This window comes from Zootermopsis nevadensis, unplaced genomic scaffold (genome assembly GCF_977971745.1).
Source record: "Zootermopsis nevadensis isolate Lab colony 2312 unplaced genomic scaffold, Znev_1.0 Znev_ptg000022l, whole genome shotgun sequence".
NCBI classification, from domain to species: Eukaryota; Metazoa; Arthropoda; class Insecta; order Blattodea; family Termopsidae; genus Zootermopsis; species Zootermopsis nevadensis.
This window is the reverse complement of record NW_028259154.1, coordinates 23,138,167-23,151,885: the sequence shown is the minus strand read 5'-3', so window position 1 is coordinate 23,151,885 and position 13,719 is coordinate 23,138,167. Positions and strand designations below refer to the sequence as shown.

At 44.1% G+C, this 13,719-nt stretch overlaps 1 protein-coding gene and 1 long non-coding RNA gene across 4 annotated transcripts in view; both read right to left on the bottom strand.

The window, feature by feature from the left end:
* Window positions 1–9,745, bottom strand: part of LOC110827590 (uncharacterized) — a 67,339-nt gene extending 57,594 nt beyond the window's left edge. Inside the window, exons 1-6 of one of the 2 annotated variants that reach the window (XR_015536542.1) lie at window positions 9,666–9,745; window positions 8,867–9,147; window positions 8,549–8,790; window positions 7,997–8,456; window positions 6,960–7,079; window positions 5,886–6,108 (exon numbers count right to left, since the gene is read on the bottom strand). This is a non-coding gene — a long non-coding RNA (uncharacterized LOC110827590). Of the gene's footprint in view, window positions 1–5,885; window positions 6,109–6,959; window positions 7,080–7,996; window positions 8,457–8,548; window positions 8,791–8,866; window positions 9,216–9,665 lie in introns of both variants that reach the window. The other variant, XR_015536543.1, reaches the window with a different exon arrangement.
* A 3,484-nt stretch (window positions 9,746–13,229) lies between these two features.
* Window positions 13,230–13,719, bottom strand: part of MCTS1 (malignant T-cell-amplified sequence 1 homolog) — a 399,788-nt gene continuing 399,298 nt past the window's right edge. For both annotated transcript variants that reach the window (XM_087353602.1, XM_022059354.2), the window contains one exon: window positions 13,230–13,473. In XM_087353602.1, coding sequence (XP_087209728.1) covers window positions 13,392–13,473 — 82 coding nt within the window. In that variant the 3' untranslated portion in view covers window positions 13,230–13,391. The remainder of the gene's footprint in view (window positions 13,474–13,719) is intronic.

The following is a 13,719-nucleotide window of genomic DNA, read 5'->3' as shown; positions in this document are numbered from 1 at the left end:
ATATCATATGAAAAAAGTAAGGATTAAAGTAGTCCTAATACGCGCCATGTGGGACGCTTGGCGGGAGAGACAGTATAGCTCCTACTCATACATGCGATGCATCACGCCCTACACGCAGGGACCGTTACCTTTACACGTCTATCATAAAAATAATGGACTTTCAGCTTCATAAATGTACATAATCCACATCTTACAAGGTAAGAAATTACTTTTCTTTTACATCAAGCATAGAAACACAACCGAACTTTCGAAATTTTTTGTCCCAATTATACGGCGCGCACACACACACAACAATAACGACCTGTCTCTCATGATATCCATGAAACAAACCATGAGTCCAAAACGCGGTAATCGCATACAAAAGAACACGTCACGTTTTACGACCAAATCAACATCACCACCTTCCAGTATCAAGCGCTTTGCCACCGCGACTGGTTGCAGATTGCTACCTTGAGGCCTATTACAACACATTCACGAAATAAGTAATTCACAAAATGCCATATTTTCTCGCTACTTATCTAAACACGTACGCCACATGCGGGGCCCAGATCTAAATAAAGTTTTGCTTCCTAAGGCTTGACGGAAATGTTGCCCTCCGTCAGGCACCTTCCATGATTCAAACGACCGAGGAACCTAACGACTATCTCTCGCTCGTAATTCATTCACCGTAAACAACACGTGATTCGCAGCTCTCTTAACAAAATTCCGACATCGGCCAAGTTCCTAATAGCTCTACAGAATAACACGTACGCGATTACGCACCAGTAATGGAACAAAACGTATCTCACATTACGTCGAGCTGCCATATTCGACCGGTTCCAGTACCAATAAGAAAACTTTGAGCAGATGCAAGGATAATATTAATATCAATCTTACGCGACTATTATCGGAAGTCACGCATTTCATTCTTCATGAGGCCTCTTGTGAGCATGGGAACGAGGATGCCATTTCCATGAATTTAGTTATCATTCACTTCAGCTGATAAGGTTATTACCTACGAATAAATACACCGAACGCGGACAAGTGACAATGCGTCTTCAACTTGAGCTTCGTTGCTTCGTCGAGGACTAACAAACACGTCATTGTTTCACGTGCCTTACCTCACGAAACATTACAACCAATTTTCAGTAGGGTCCCAACCAGAACATGTGGACCTAACAGACACAAAGTACTTGAGATAAAAGTAATTATTTTCTAATCTGCCCCCAGATACGAGGCGCGTCCACAAAGTAAGTTTCCCACTCGTCCCACAGCTAGCAAACCTTATATGCGCGAAGCGACTGTGCGTACATGATAGAGCAATGACGTAGCATGGCGCATGCACTAACGGTACTTCCCGCGTTCTCACAGTAGCATCGTTGCAGCTGTTGAAGATGGAGGTTGTTATTCCAGCTCCCGCCGACTGTGAAGTGCGGTCAGTGATAAAGTTTTTGAATGCACAGAGCATAGCGCCGATCGAAATTCATCGTCAGCTGTGCCGGGTCTATGGGCCTAACGTCATGAGCAAGCAGATGGTGCGTCGCTGGTGCAGACAATTTTCAGCAGGTCGACAAAGTGTGCATGATGAGAAGCGCAGTGGGAGGCCATCCATCATTACAGACGACCTTGTGGAGCTTGTGCGGGAACGCATTATGTATAATCGTCGCTTCACAATTACGGAACTCAGCAGTCATTTCCCGCAGATTTCCCGCTCCTTGTTGCACGAAATTGTCAGGTGGGTGCCGAAGCAACTGACACCAGAACACAAAACAAAGCGCATGGAGTCAGCATTGACATTTCTGCAGCGGTACCATGATGACGGCGACGAGTTTCTGGACCGGATCATCACAGGTGATGAAACGTGGATTGCACACATTACCCCAGAAACCAAGCAGCAGTCAATGCATTGGCGTCACAGTGGATCTCCCTGTAAGACGAAATTCAAGCAGACGTTGTCGGCGCGGAAAGTGATGTGCACGGTGTTCTGGGACAGACGGGGCGTTCTCCACGTCGACTTCCTGACCAGAGGTGAGACGGTGAATGCTGAGCGTTACTGCGAAACACTGCAGAAATTGCGACGGGCCATTCAGAACAAGCGGCGCGGGATGCTTAGTGCCGGTATTGTCTTCCTGCACGATAACGCTAGGCCGCACACGGCTCGACGGACAGCAAGTCTCCTGCAGGAGTTCAGCTGGGAGGTGTTTAATCATTCACCCTACAGCCCGGACCTCACTTCCAGTGATTTCCATCTTTTCCTACACCTCAAGAAATTCCTGTCCGGTCAGCGTCTTCAGAATGACAGAGAGGCGGAGATGGTTGTTACACAGTGGTTCCAATCCCAGGCGGCAGACTTCTACGACACAGGTATTCAAAAGTTGGTCCCACGGTATGACAAATGTCTCAATTCCGGTGGCGAATATGTTGAAAAATAGCTGGACACTTGCTGTATCTGTTGCAATAAATATTTCCATGAAATTGTGTTTTGTTTCTGTAAACGGCCCCAGGGAAACTTACTTTGAGGACGCGCCTAGTATTATTAGCACGAGCAAAACAATCCTGATGACAAGAACATACGACCGTGGAAAATGCATACAACATATTTCTCAAAAATATTTAATTCACCTTGAAAATCAAACTGACAATGTTGAATTAAAATTTATGTCCTATATCATGATGACGATCGTCTTGATTTTGTAAAAGCAGTGACTAAGAAAGCTCGGTGTTTTAAAAAACGACAACTGACGTTCATGTTCCTGAAAACGCAGACAATTCGTTCATTGTCTGAGCGCCTGGCACCTGAACAGAATCACGTACGCTTAAGATCCAAAACTCATTCACGGAATGGGTTGTATTCATTTGACATCCCAAACACTTTAACGTATAACATTTCTTCTAGATTTCAGTTACGAAGAAAACATTTTCTACCGAATTCGATACGTTCCTTTAAAAGTCTGCGTTATTATCCGGGCCCTACCAAGACAGAAATGAACACATTTCACTTCTTTCCGTGCTATTATTGAACTTGCATTATGATCTAAACATAATTATCCCCAAGCTCTATTCGACTAAAAATTTCTATGCATCTGTCATCTCACATGTGCGTCATCGACACCCTGACCTACCTCTCCTCTCCCTGATGCTGACAGTACAAAGTGCGAAGATACAACTCATTAACCATTGTCTTCAAATTACTGTCCTTACCGTGCTTATTAATAGAAATTAACTCGTGGTCGCTCTGTTAATAAAATCCGGTTCATCACCTTCACAGCCCAAGTTCGATTCTACGAATTAATATCGATTCCATTTTTTTCTACAGCGATTTTCTTTCAACGACAGTCGTCCTCGGGGGACCTGTTTACCGACGTCCACATCACGACGAAAACTGAGCACGCAGAAACAGAACATTTTTACATCGCCAGATACTTACGTTTGTAAATAGTCACAAATTCGAGAGTTCTACAATATCCCTGAATGTTAAAAATTACGTCTGTCTGTAACCCACTTAGTACGATGTAAGCCACTAACGATGACGCGTGACACATTCCCCCACGCGACCTGTATTGACTGCGATTCTACAAACGCGACGCATAAAGCCGTGTCTTGCACGACGTAAACCGAGTGTTTTCGGCGTCGAGTTCAACATACCTTATTAGTATCTGACACGATTCCCATAATTGTCCTCCTTCACTACATACTTGTCAAAAATTTTAAATTAAACTATAATATAGACATAAATCTACAAATTATGTCTACCGATGTTCATTCCCGTGTTCACAGCAGCTGTTCACATCCAATTTGATGTCTTCCCTTCTGGTTTTCAGACCCAAAATCCGTATTCACTTGTAATTTCTAAGATACACACAACGTTCTCAACCAATCTAGTCATCCCCGATTTTTACCACGATTAATATTTTATTTCTGGACAATCTGCAAGTCCGCGGTTCAACTACCGACAGCGGCAGAGATTCCTATCCCTTCACAATCAAGTTCGGTCCAATTCAATAATATATACCGTGAATTTTTCCTTCGGGAACGTAATGCTGTCCACGTATCTCTGTTAAAGATGCACGTACCTAAACCTTCAATAACCCATATGCCTTCATGCCGTAGTACGTAATTAAACACAGGCGCAACTTATCTTTAAAAATAAATTAGTCTAGCCCGTGTAAGTAATAAGATGATGAGAATGAACAAGAAGATGAAGATTTGTAATTCGTTTTCCTTCAAGGATGGAAATAAGGACTTCATTAGATAAAATCTCTCAACTACGGGAAATTGGCAAAAACTAAGCTACAAACTACTACTACTACTACTATTTCTACTGCAACATTGAAGAGATAAATTTCACCCACCAGCGATGAACTGGAGGTTTCTTAGATGACGTCGTCGCTGGACATGGCAATCGTCCGTTGTTTCTCGTGTCGTCTGCTACAAGTTCACTCACGTTTCAGAGCCATTCACAAAGCAATGAACAATTTGAGTTGACTTCTTTTTTTTTGGGGGGGGGGGGGGGCTCTCTATGACTTCTGTATTATTTGATTTATAATATGAGCGACATTCTTTGAAAATGACTTGGTTCCTACTTTATTTGTGAGTCACTCATTCTTGACAATGCGAGCTTTCATAAGTCTGAAAGAACAAGGGAATTAACAGAAAGTGTCGGATGCAAAGTTTTATTTTTGCTACCATATTAACTAGATTTAAATCCAATTGAGAACTTTCGGCTATCATCAATGCACACTTTAATTTGCTAGTACGCTAATATATAATAATTATAATGTAACAAGTCATGGAAATTTTAGCTGCTTTTAAAATCTGATCTCATTGCAAGTCAACTCAAGTGCAAAAATTTAAAGACGAAATAGTGACATATGTCGTTCTTCTACCTATTATAAAGGGAGATGGAAACAAAGGTATACAAGCAAGTGTTACAGTTTTCGTTGTTTCTACAATCGGAAAAAATAAAAGTACAAGTAAATTATTTATTTATTTATTAAATAACATCTTGAACATACAACAACCTGAAAACTTCATTTAAAATGTCACTCAATGTCAAAAAGCCTGTATTATTTTATTCACACGTTATCTGCATGTGATTTCGTTGTCTCGTCCCTAATTTCAGTGTGAATCTCTCATCAATCCACATTTTAATGTCCAAGTACTGATACCTACGATACTATAAAATTGCAATCATTTCTCAATCACTTTCATTGAATGAACTTTGTCTACGTCAGAGGTGGTCAAATTTGGACTGTACGTCTGTCCTGCCATATGACTGTAATCTAAGGGCAAAGCTATGTAAATAAATAACGATAATGTAGTTTTCAGCCCCATGAAATTTTAAAAATTGAAAATCTTCCCCGCTTTATAGTTTGTGTTAGCAGACGCTTAAGTCACCTCAAAATTACTTAACTTTAAAAGCTAGCCGTTACTCAGATTATTAAAACAGAAAATCCCCACTTTTTAAAACCCGGAAATCTTCTACGTGGATTTCCAAAGCCTACCACTGCAACTTAACGCAAAACAGATAAATATGGTCTATTTATTCCTCGTCATTTCTAATATTTTCGGCAAACTGTGTCTTTGCTGGATTCCGCTGATATTCCGTTGCAGACCAGCGGCTGGACTGCAGGGTTGATGATGTTGTTAGTGGTTAAGAATGCATGCAGCTACAACTCTACACTAACCCGTCTATCCTCTGAGGGTAGGAAGAAGGCGAAAAAGAAGAAAAGAAACGAGAAAAAGAGTAAACAGAAAGAATCTGAATTCATTTTGCTCAAGGAATGGAAACAAGCAAAACATTAATTGGAAACTCACAATTAAGGAACACTGGAAAGAGTTTAACCCCTGCACCCCAGACGTTAGTCATGTGTTAATTTAAAAGAAAACTTATTCGTTTCACTCACCAGCAACGACGGTAGAAACGAAATATTCCGGATACAGACGTAAAGTTGTCAATAAAACACGACGAGAGTGCGGCGTCCGGGTGGAAGCGACTGCGGAACTCCGGGTTCCCCGGAGCGTGTAGACGCGACAGGACACAACCTCACGGGTAAAAATGCGATCAAGATCATCCTCAGAGTTTCGGAACCACGTGAAAAGCTAAAATCCGACGCCGATGCCTTTCCCCTGAAACCAGACAATGTCCCATATAATGACAAGAATTTATATGTAGGGTCTGAAGCTTCATCAGTGGGCATTATTTCATATTAATGGAATATGGAGTCCTTAGTTCTGTGCTCCGGCAACATTTTCGGCGTCTCGTGATGTATGGTGTAACAGACTTCACGATGTAGGCGGCCATTATCCTCATCGCCGCGAAAACCTTAATTAAAGCTTGAACGAATGTCAAACCGTCACGCTGGCCTTGTAATCCTGGGGTCTCGGGTTCGATTCCCGGCGGTGCCCGACTTTATAACTTGTGTTGGGCAAGGCCGTGGTCTAGGCAACACGGAGTTTTCCTCCGGGGGCTTCCCCGGTTTCTCCGTGGCATCCCAACAATTACTCCATTCACACACAGAAGAAGGCAATGGCAAACCACTTCTGGATCATCTGCCAAGAACGTATATGAACAGGTCCCAGTCCGAGAAAAGGATGGAAGGATCCTGTTCATATGGACCTGTCGTCAGACAGAACACTAAATAAATAAATAAATAAAAATATCGAATGTCAAGTGGTTGTTACTGCTGACCTAGAAGTAGACAAAGCATCTCCTTGTTTCAGACCATTTTGAATTGAAAATGAGTCAGACCAATGTTTCATAAATTTAACATTTTCAATGGCTACACAGAAAGTGCTGAAAATATACTCTACTATATTTCTAACGATGACAAAATAAATCAACTTTCTAAATGATTTCAAAAGAGTAGAGCGCTCTAAAGTATGTTTCACACATTACACAGCCTATATTTACGAGCACTGAAATTGAACTGATGGGCAGTATCGGAAGGTAATTGAAAATAGTAGTCCAGTATATTTACCACGAGTCTCGAATTCAGTTCTGCCACATCATATCCTGTTGGATGATGTAAGTAGCATCTGGAAGTACCTGGCGGTACATGACGGCTGCAGGATACAAGCATACCACATAACACCATATTCTGGAAAACAAGTCACTGGTTTAAAATTCATGTTCAACGCAGGTTCATCGTAGAACAATACTTTGTTTTGATGGCTGCCACTTCTGAAATGCCTCGATCAAGCGAAGGATGTTCAAAATGTTTCTCCATATTTCGTTAAAAAAGATTTTCATACAAACAACAGCCCCACACTTTAGGAACCTCTGCTCTATACAGCACTACACATTCTAGCAGCTCGAATTCCATCACCACGTGAACGACGCCTACTCAGTCGCGTCCCTGGCAGACGTCTAATCCAAATCAGTGCGGACTTCTACGTACTCCATACGCAATATTCGGTCCACCTAACACCAAATTCTGAAGGTCCACAGCATTTCCTTTCGAAATTCATTCACGAGAAATGAAGTAAGGACGCGGGCTACGTTCCTCTGCTTCAGAATTTGGACCAGTCAGTTTTTGTAAACTCTGTAATAAAATTTCTGTTTTCATACACGAAGAGAAAGGCTTCGACCAGTTAAACGACTGTCAGCTACACGATCACTACCGTATATGTTTACAACAAGAGAGACGGAAGAAATTGATCTGATGCTACAAGTTCGCGTGTCTATCACCGGACACGTAACGTCTCTGCGTTTGTCAGCAATTTCTCATTTTCTAATCTTTCTCTTCAACACTTCTCAAATGATCTGTAACTTTTTCCTTTCTGTTTCCAACTCACGAAAGAACTCGATTCCTTACCGTATGTAGGGGTTTCAAACATTCTTTCATTTTGACGATATCGGTACCTTCGTGAAATCCCATTCCTCTCACATCCACGCAGACCACGTTTTACTCAGACACTACATCGCCGTCGAGACATACTAATTTTTAATTTCCCACAGAACACTATCAAAGTCATTATAATTTTTAATCAACCTTGAAATAATATATCACCGTACTCAATGGTGCCTCATCATTTCAGACGTCTCGTGCCAGATGACGTCACACATCAGCGTCCAGGAGCGAGACGTGGATCCCAGCATCCTGTAGAAAAATCTTGCTTCCGCCTGCAAAGCTCGATTCATGTTCAGAGGGTTCACGACGGCGATGACGAATAATGATGACATCATAATCACCGTGACAGGCGAATGTGAAGAGGCCGCACCAATCACCTCAAAGCAGACATAATGACAAGAATTTATAATTACGTCGCTTCTGTATGTACGGTCTGAAACTCGATCAGTGGGCATTATCTGATAATTTCTCATTGTACTCGCCGGAGTCCTTAGTTCGCAACATAATTTTCAGCTTGTCGTGTTGCATGGCGTAAGCGACCTCACGATGTAAGCTGCCATTATCCTCAACGCTGCGAAAAAACCTCAAGTCTTGAACGAGTGTGACGTGGTTGTTACCACTGACCTAGAAGGAGACGGAATTCTCTACTTAATCTGCGTGGGCAGTATCACAGAACAATCAAAATATGAAATAGAATAATATCTCAGCGTACTCACTGGAGTCTGCAGCTCACAGCCATGCCTTTGTTTCGGGCATCTCGTGTTGTATGACGTAAGCAGCGCCAGGATGCAATGGCCGCGGCTCCACGAGTTCCCTGGCTCCTCTGGACTCAACGGACAAGAGGTCGCCTTCAGGAGGTTGGCATTTGACGTGCACGGCCAACCCTTGATGTGCGTTCAAAACCCACACGAATGTCGAGAGGTTGTACAAACTGCCTGAAACAAACAAGAAAGCCAGTCTGCAGTGGGACGACCTTCAAATGCCTTCAAATTCTAATAGAAACCAATGCAATGGAAAACAATATCTCAGAATACTTAGTTCAGTGTTGCAACGTCATTTCAGGCATCTCGTCTTCTCTGACGTAGGCCAAGTCACGTTGTATCGGTAACAGCACGCAATATAAGTTTTTTTTTTCTCTCAACGTACTTTCAGAACTCTCTACTTCAGAGGACGGAAAATTTCATGCTACTCGCCTTGTATGACTTAAGCGGGTTCGCGTTGTACAAGACGTAGCACCCACACGAGGATGAGATCACGACGTACTTGCCCCTGTCGGCTCTGGCAATGTATACTTTCGCATGTGCGTCTCACAGTCCTAGAGAAAAATATATGCACGATCTTTTACCACCCCACTCCACTCCATGGAAAAGCGACGTAAGGCACCTATAAAATCGCCAGACAGAAATGCGACCAGGTTAAATCTGTATTGAATTGAATTGAATTATAATCTTCGATGATAAGGTCAAATCCAGGAATCAATCTTAATCAATATTACAATTTTCATCGATTTGTGCTTACATTACACATTAAGTGAATAGCAAAACAGGTGGAAATCCACACAATAACAATTTATTATTTTCGCTTCAGATTCCAAGATTAAATTTTCAATGGTACAAGGGTGTAAGTCGAATAAAATCTAACTCAACGATTTTTGTAATTTCTAGAGAAAATCGGTTAGTATTTTCACTATCACGAAATCGCCTGCATTCTTTAGAGCCTCGTACTACCACCACGAAAGCTTCAACAGCTCTTTGGCTGTCGAATAGATCGAGAATTCAATCAAACACAAGCTGAGACGTAATATCAAAATGGCCGACTGAAGCCCCAACTTACGTAAAGACTGCATACATACGCGCTGTACCGGAGCAGGAGACAGACAACCGGAAAAAACCCTCAACTTGTCCGTAGGAAACAGGTTTCGCGGAGCACGCTGGGAAAGCCAAGATGAAAAACTCATCCAACGCGTGTCGGCAGAGATAACTAAGGGGCAGATAAAATTATACGTCCAGTAATAAAACACTAAAAGCGAAAATACTACCAGCAGCGAAAACTCAATCATTTCATCGAATGAAACCAAATCGCGGGACCGAGGGTCCTGTAAATGATCGTAGAGAATAAAACAAAGCTTAAAAACATAAAATAAACGGCAGCGTCCTCTATGCGGGAACATAGGGACCCACCAAAAGCGCCATCCCGCACAGAGGGCGCAAGTTATTATTTGCTTTATGAGGTTTGTTTTAATTTCCTATGACCACTTAGCGGCTGGGGTTGAGCCCCCCTGTCGGTATTATTCCATGCCAATTACTGCGCTTTCGCTGCTGGTACTATTTTCGAATTTTGAGTGCTCTCTTTATTATACCTAATCTTATTATGTTCCTGCAATATCCTGTAGACAAGATCTGTTGCCAGGTGGGTTAGTCGAAAGATTTGGACAACTTGCCTCACCTACAAGGTCCTGTTTTTCGTAGCGTGCAAGCGCAAAGCCAACGAGTTGGACTCGGGCGGTTCGTTGGAACCCGCCACCAGGTGCCCGGGCCGTGACTCTGCTCGCTCAAGAAACGGCCTGGGTCTCCACCCTTCGCGGGGAGGTTTTTTGTGGGCGGCCCTGGGGGTGGGCTGCCTTGGGGTGGGCGTCCCTTGGGGTGTGCGTCCCTTGGGGTGGGCGTCCCTTGGGGTGGGCGTCCCTTGGGGTGGGCGTCCCTTGGGGTGGGCGTCCCTTGGGGTGGGCGTCCCTTGGGGTGGGCGTCCCTTGGGGTGGGCGTCCCTTGGGGTGGGCGTCCCTTGGGGTGGGCGTCCCTTGGGGTGGGCGTCCCTTGGGGTGGGCGTCCCTTGGGGTGGGCGTCCCTTGGGGTGGGCGTCCCTTGGGGTGGGCGTCCCTTGGGGTGGGCGTCCCTTGGGGTGGGCGTCCCTTGGGGTGGGCGTCCCTTGGGGTGGGCGTCCCTTGGGGTGGGCGTCCCTTGGGGTGGGCGTCCCTTGGGGTGGGCGTCCCTTGGGGTGGGCGTCCCTTGGGGTGGGCGTCCCTTGGGGTGGGCGTCCCTTGGGGTGGGCGTCCCTTGGGGTGGGCGTCCCTTGGGGTGGGCGTCCCTTGGGGTGGGCGTCCCTTGGGGTGGGCGTCCCGTGACCGTTTTTGGGAATACTACGATGGGGTCATTGTGGTGGGAACATTTGGGAAATCTTTGATGGCATACTTGGATCATGGAGGGATGACTGGGTTAATCCTATGTGTGAGAATACTTCGGGCTGGGGATCATACGGGGATCCTTCTGGGGAATCCTGCGGGATCATGGTTAATATTATGTGGTGAATCCAGGGGAATATCCTGGGTCGGGGGTCCTGGGAGAACACTCGGTGGGGATACTGCTGGAATCCTGGGTTGGGATCATGAGGAATTCTGTTGGAAATCCTTGGTGGGAGAATCCTCGTTGGGAATCCTAGGATGGTCATGGCAAGTCCTCGTAAATTTGGGGAATCCTGGAGGGGTCATAGGGGATACTAGAGGTGATGGTCCTCGGGGATCCTGCTGTGGTCTTAGAGGGACACTGGGTGTGGACCTGGGGGTCATCAGGGAATCCTGGGGTCCTAGAGGGATGCTGTGGTTCCTGGGGATGGTGATGCTGGAGGGATACTGTGTGGGTCCTAGGGGTGGTTCCGTGGGGCGATCCTGGGTACGGGGATCATGGGGGTTGGCCCAAAGGGGATGTCCCTGGGGGAGGGGTGCGACTGGGGTGGAGGCTCTGGATAAGGATGTGCCACTGCAGTAAGGGGTGTGGCTGGCCTTGGGTATGCTGGCACTGGCTGTGGTGTTTCTCCCTGGGAAGGCTGGGCTTAGGGGGGTTCGTTGCAACCTGGAGTCAGGCGTCCGGGCCAATATCTGTTACCGGGTCCGAACCTCTTCTTGCACAGGGGAGGGGACTGCGCGCCCAAGGCCGGGTCGGCAACCCACTACCTCCATAGACTTCGCCACATAGGCATTATAACAGTCTTGAATGGAAGCTGCTATGTAGATATTATGATGGTCTAGAATTGAGGCCACTAATCAGGGTGAGTCAAAAGTATGTTTACAAACTTTGTGTGTGTGTGTTCCTGGATCAAACATAAGAAAAAATGTTCCTATGAACATGTGGTCGCAAATGCTTCCTTATCAAATACGTAATGGCCAAAATAAGTTTTGATGTTATGCCTTTATTGCCAAGTATAAGGACAGGGAAGTTTCTTTACAACAGATGCTCAAAGGTTGCTCCTCCATTCTCCACACATGCCCGAGCACGACGTGCACGAGACTGACGGATTCGTTCGTACACACCAGGGTTTCCTCAAATCATATGGCATGCATTCTGCACACGTCCCCATAGGTCGTCATCATTGTTTATGATTGATGCATAAACGACGGACTTCAAGTGACCCCACAGATAAAAATCCAATGGAGTCAGGTCCGGTGACCTCGGTGGCCATGCTACTGGGCCACCGCATAAAATCCATCACTGAGGGTACTGTTCTTTGTGATGATATCTGACGCGATGGGAGAAGTGTGCTGGGGCTCTGTCGTGCATAAACCACATTTGTCCTCTTGTATTCAGTGCTACATCCTCAAGGAGACGTGAAGGAAGCATGTGAGGACCAACAATCATGTCGCCAACAATTCCTGTCCAAAAGTTAACTGAAAATCTGCGCTGGAAGCTGGATTCACTTTAACATAAAATCATTCACTGAAACTTATTTTTGGCTATTATTTCGAAAATTAAACACTTGCGACCCCATCTTCAAACGAACATTTTTTCTTATTTTTGATCCTGGAACACGCACACAAAGTTTGTACTCACCCTGTATATCCATTAAATGGACCACGATACCGAACATTGTAGTCGAGTGGTGAGCATATTTGCAAAGTCCTCGGTTCATATATTGACCTGGAGACCGGCTATCCTGAGATCTTTCATGGATTTCCTCAGTCCCTCCAGGAAAATGCCGGGATGGTACCTTAAATTAGGATATGGCCACTTCGTTCCACGTCCTCTCCAATTTATTGTTTATTATCGTACTCTCATTTGATGCTATATAGTCTGAGTTACTGAAAAACAGCCATTAAATAAACGGTGAATAAATAAGTAAATACAGACCACAAACAAGACACTACAATTCTTCTGGGATCCATGCCACTATATAGCCAATTTAATGGTCTGAGACAGAGGTCTATTTGTAGCCAGTATAATGGTCAAGGATTGAGACCCAGAGAGAGTGATTGCTATGGTACAGGAAAAAGGCCCACACGTAGCATTGTTATGATCTGTGAAAGTGGTCCCTATAAAGGTTTTATAATGGTCTAAAATAGAGGTCCCTTCATAACTAATAAAATGGTCTAGCATCCAGGCCCTTAAAAAATAAAATAAAGTGCAAGTATTAGCATAAGTATTATTTTATTTCAAATTGATGTGTTCTCTTGTTTTTACCAGGCAGATAATTTAGTTATGCACCGTAAAACTGATAGAACCATACAAAATGTTTATGTATCCTTCAATTCATATATGTTCACTGAAATAAAATAAATATATCTATAGGAGACTACTTGACTGGTTTCATTTGCCATAAACCATCATTGAGGTAGTGGCAATTCTCTATTCCAATTCCCTTGTTGATTTTTGATCTGAAACAAAATATAGAAACTAATTGGAATATTATCAGAGAGCTATAAAGTTACTAAGCAGAAAAGTATCTTATGTCATCCTACTTTATAGCAATATCTGCAACAAATGCAGTTTATATTTCACATATGTATAACTTAAGTACTGAAAATATCATAAGCAGTAAATTCCTTGGTTCCAAAATGCTTTGTGCGGAAAAGGGGTTCAAACATAACAACGGCCGATAGGAAGAACAGACGAGTCGTCAG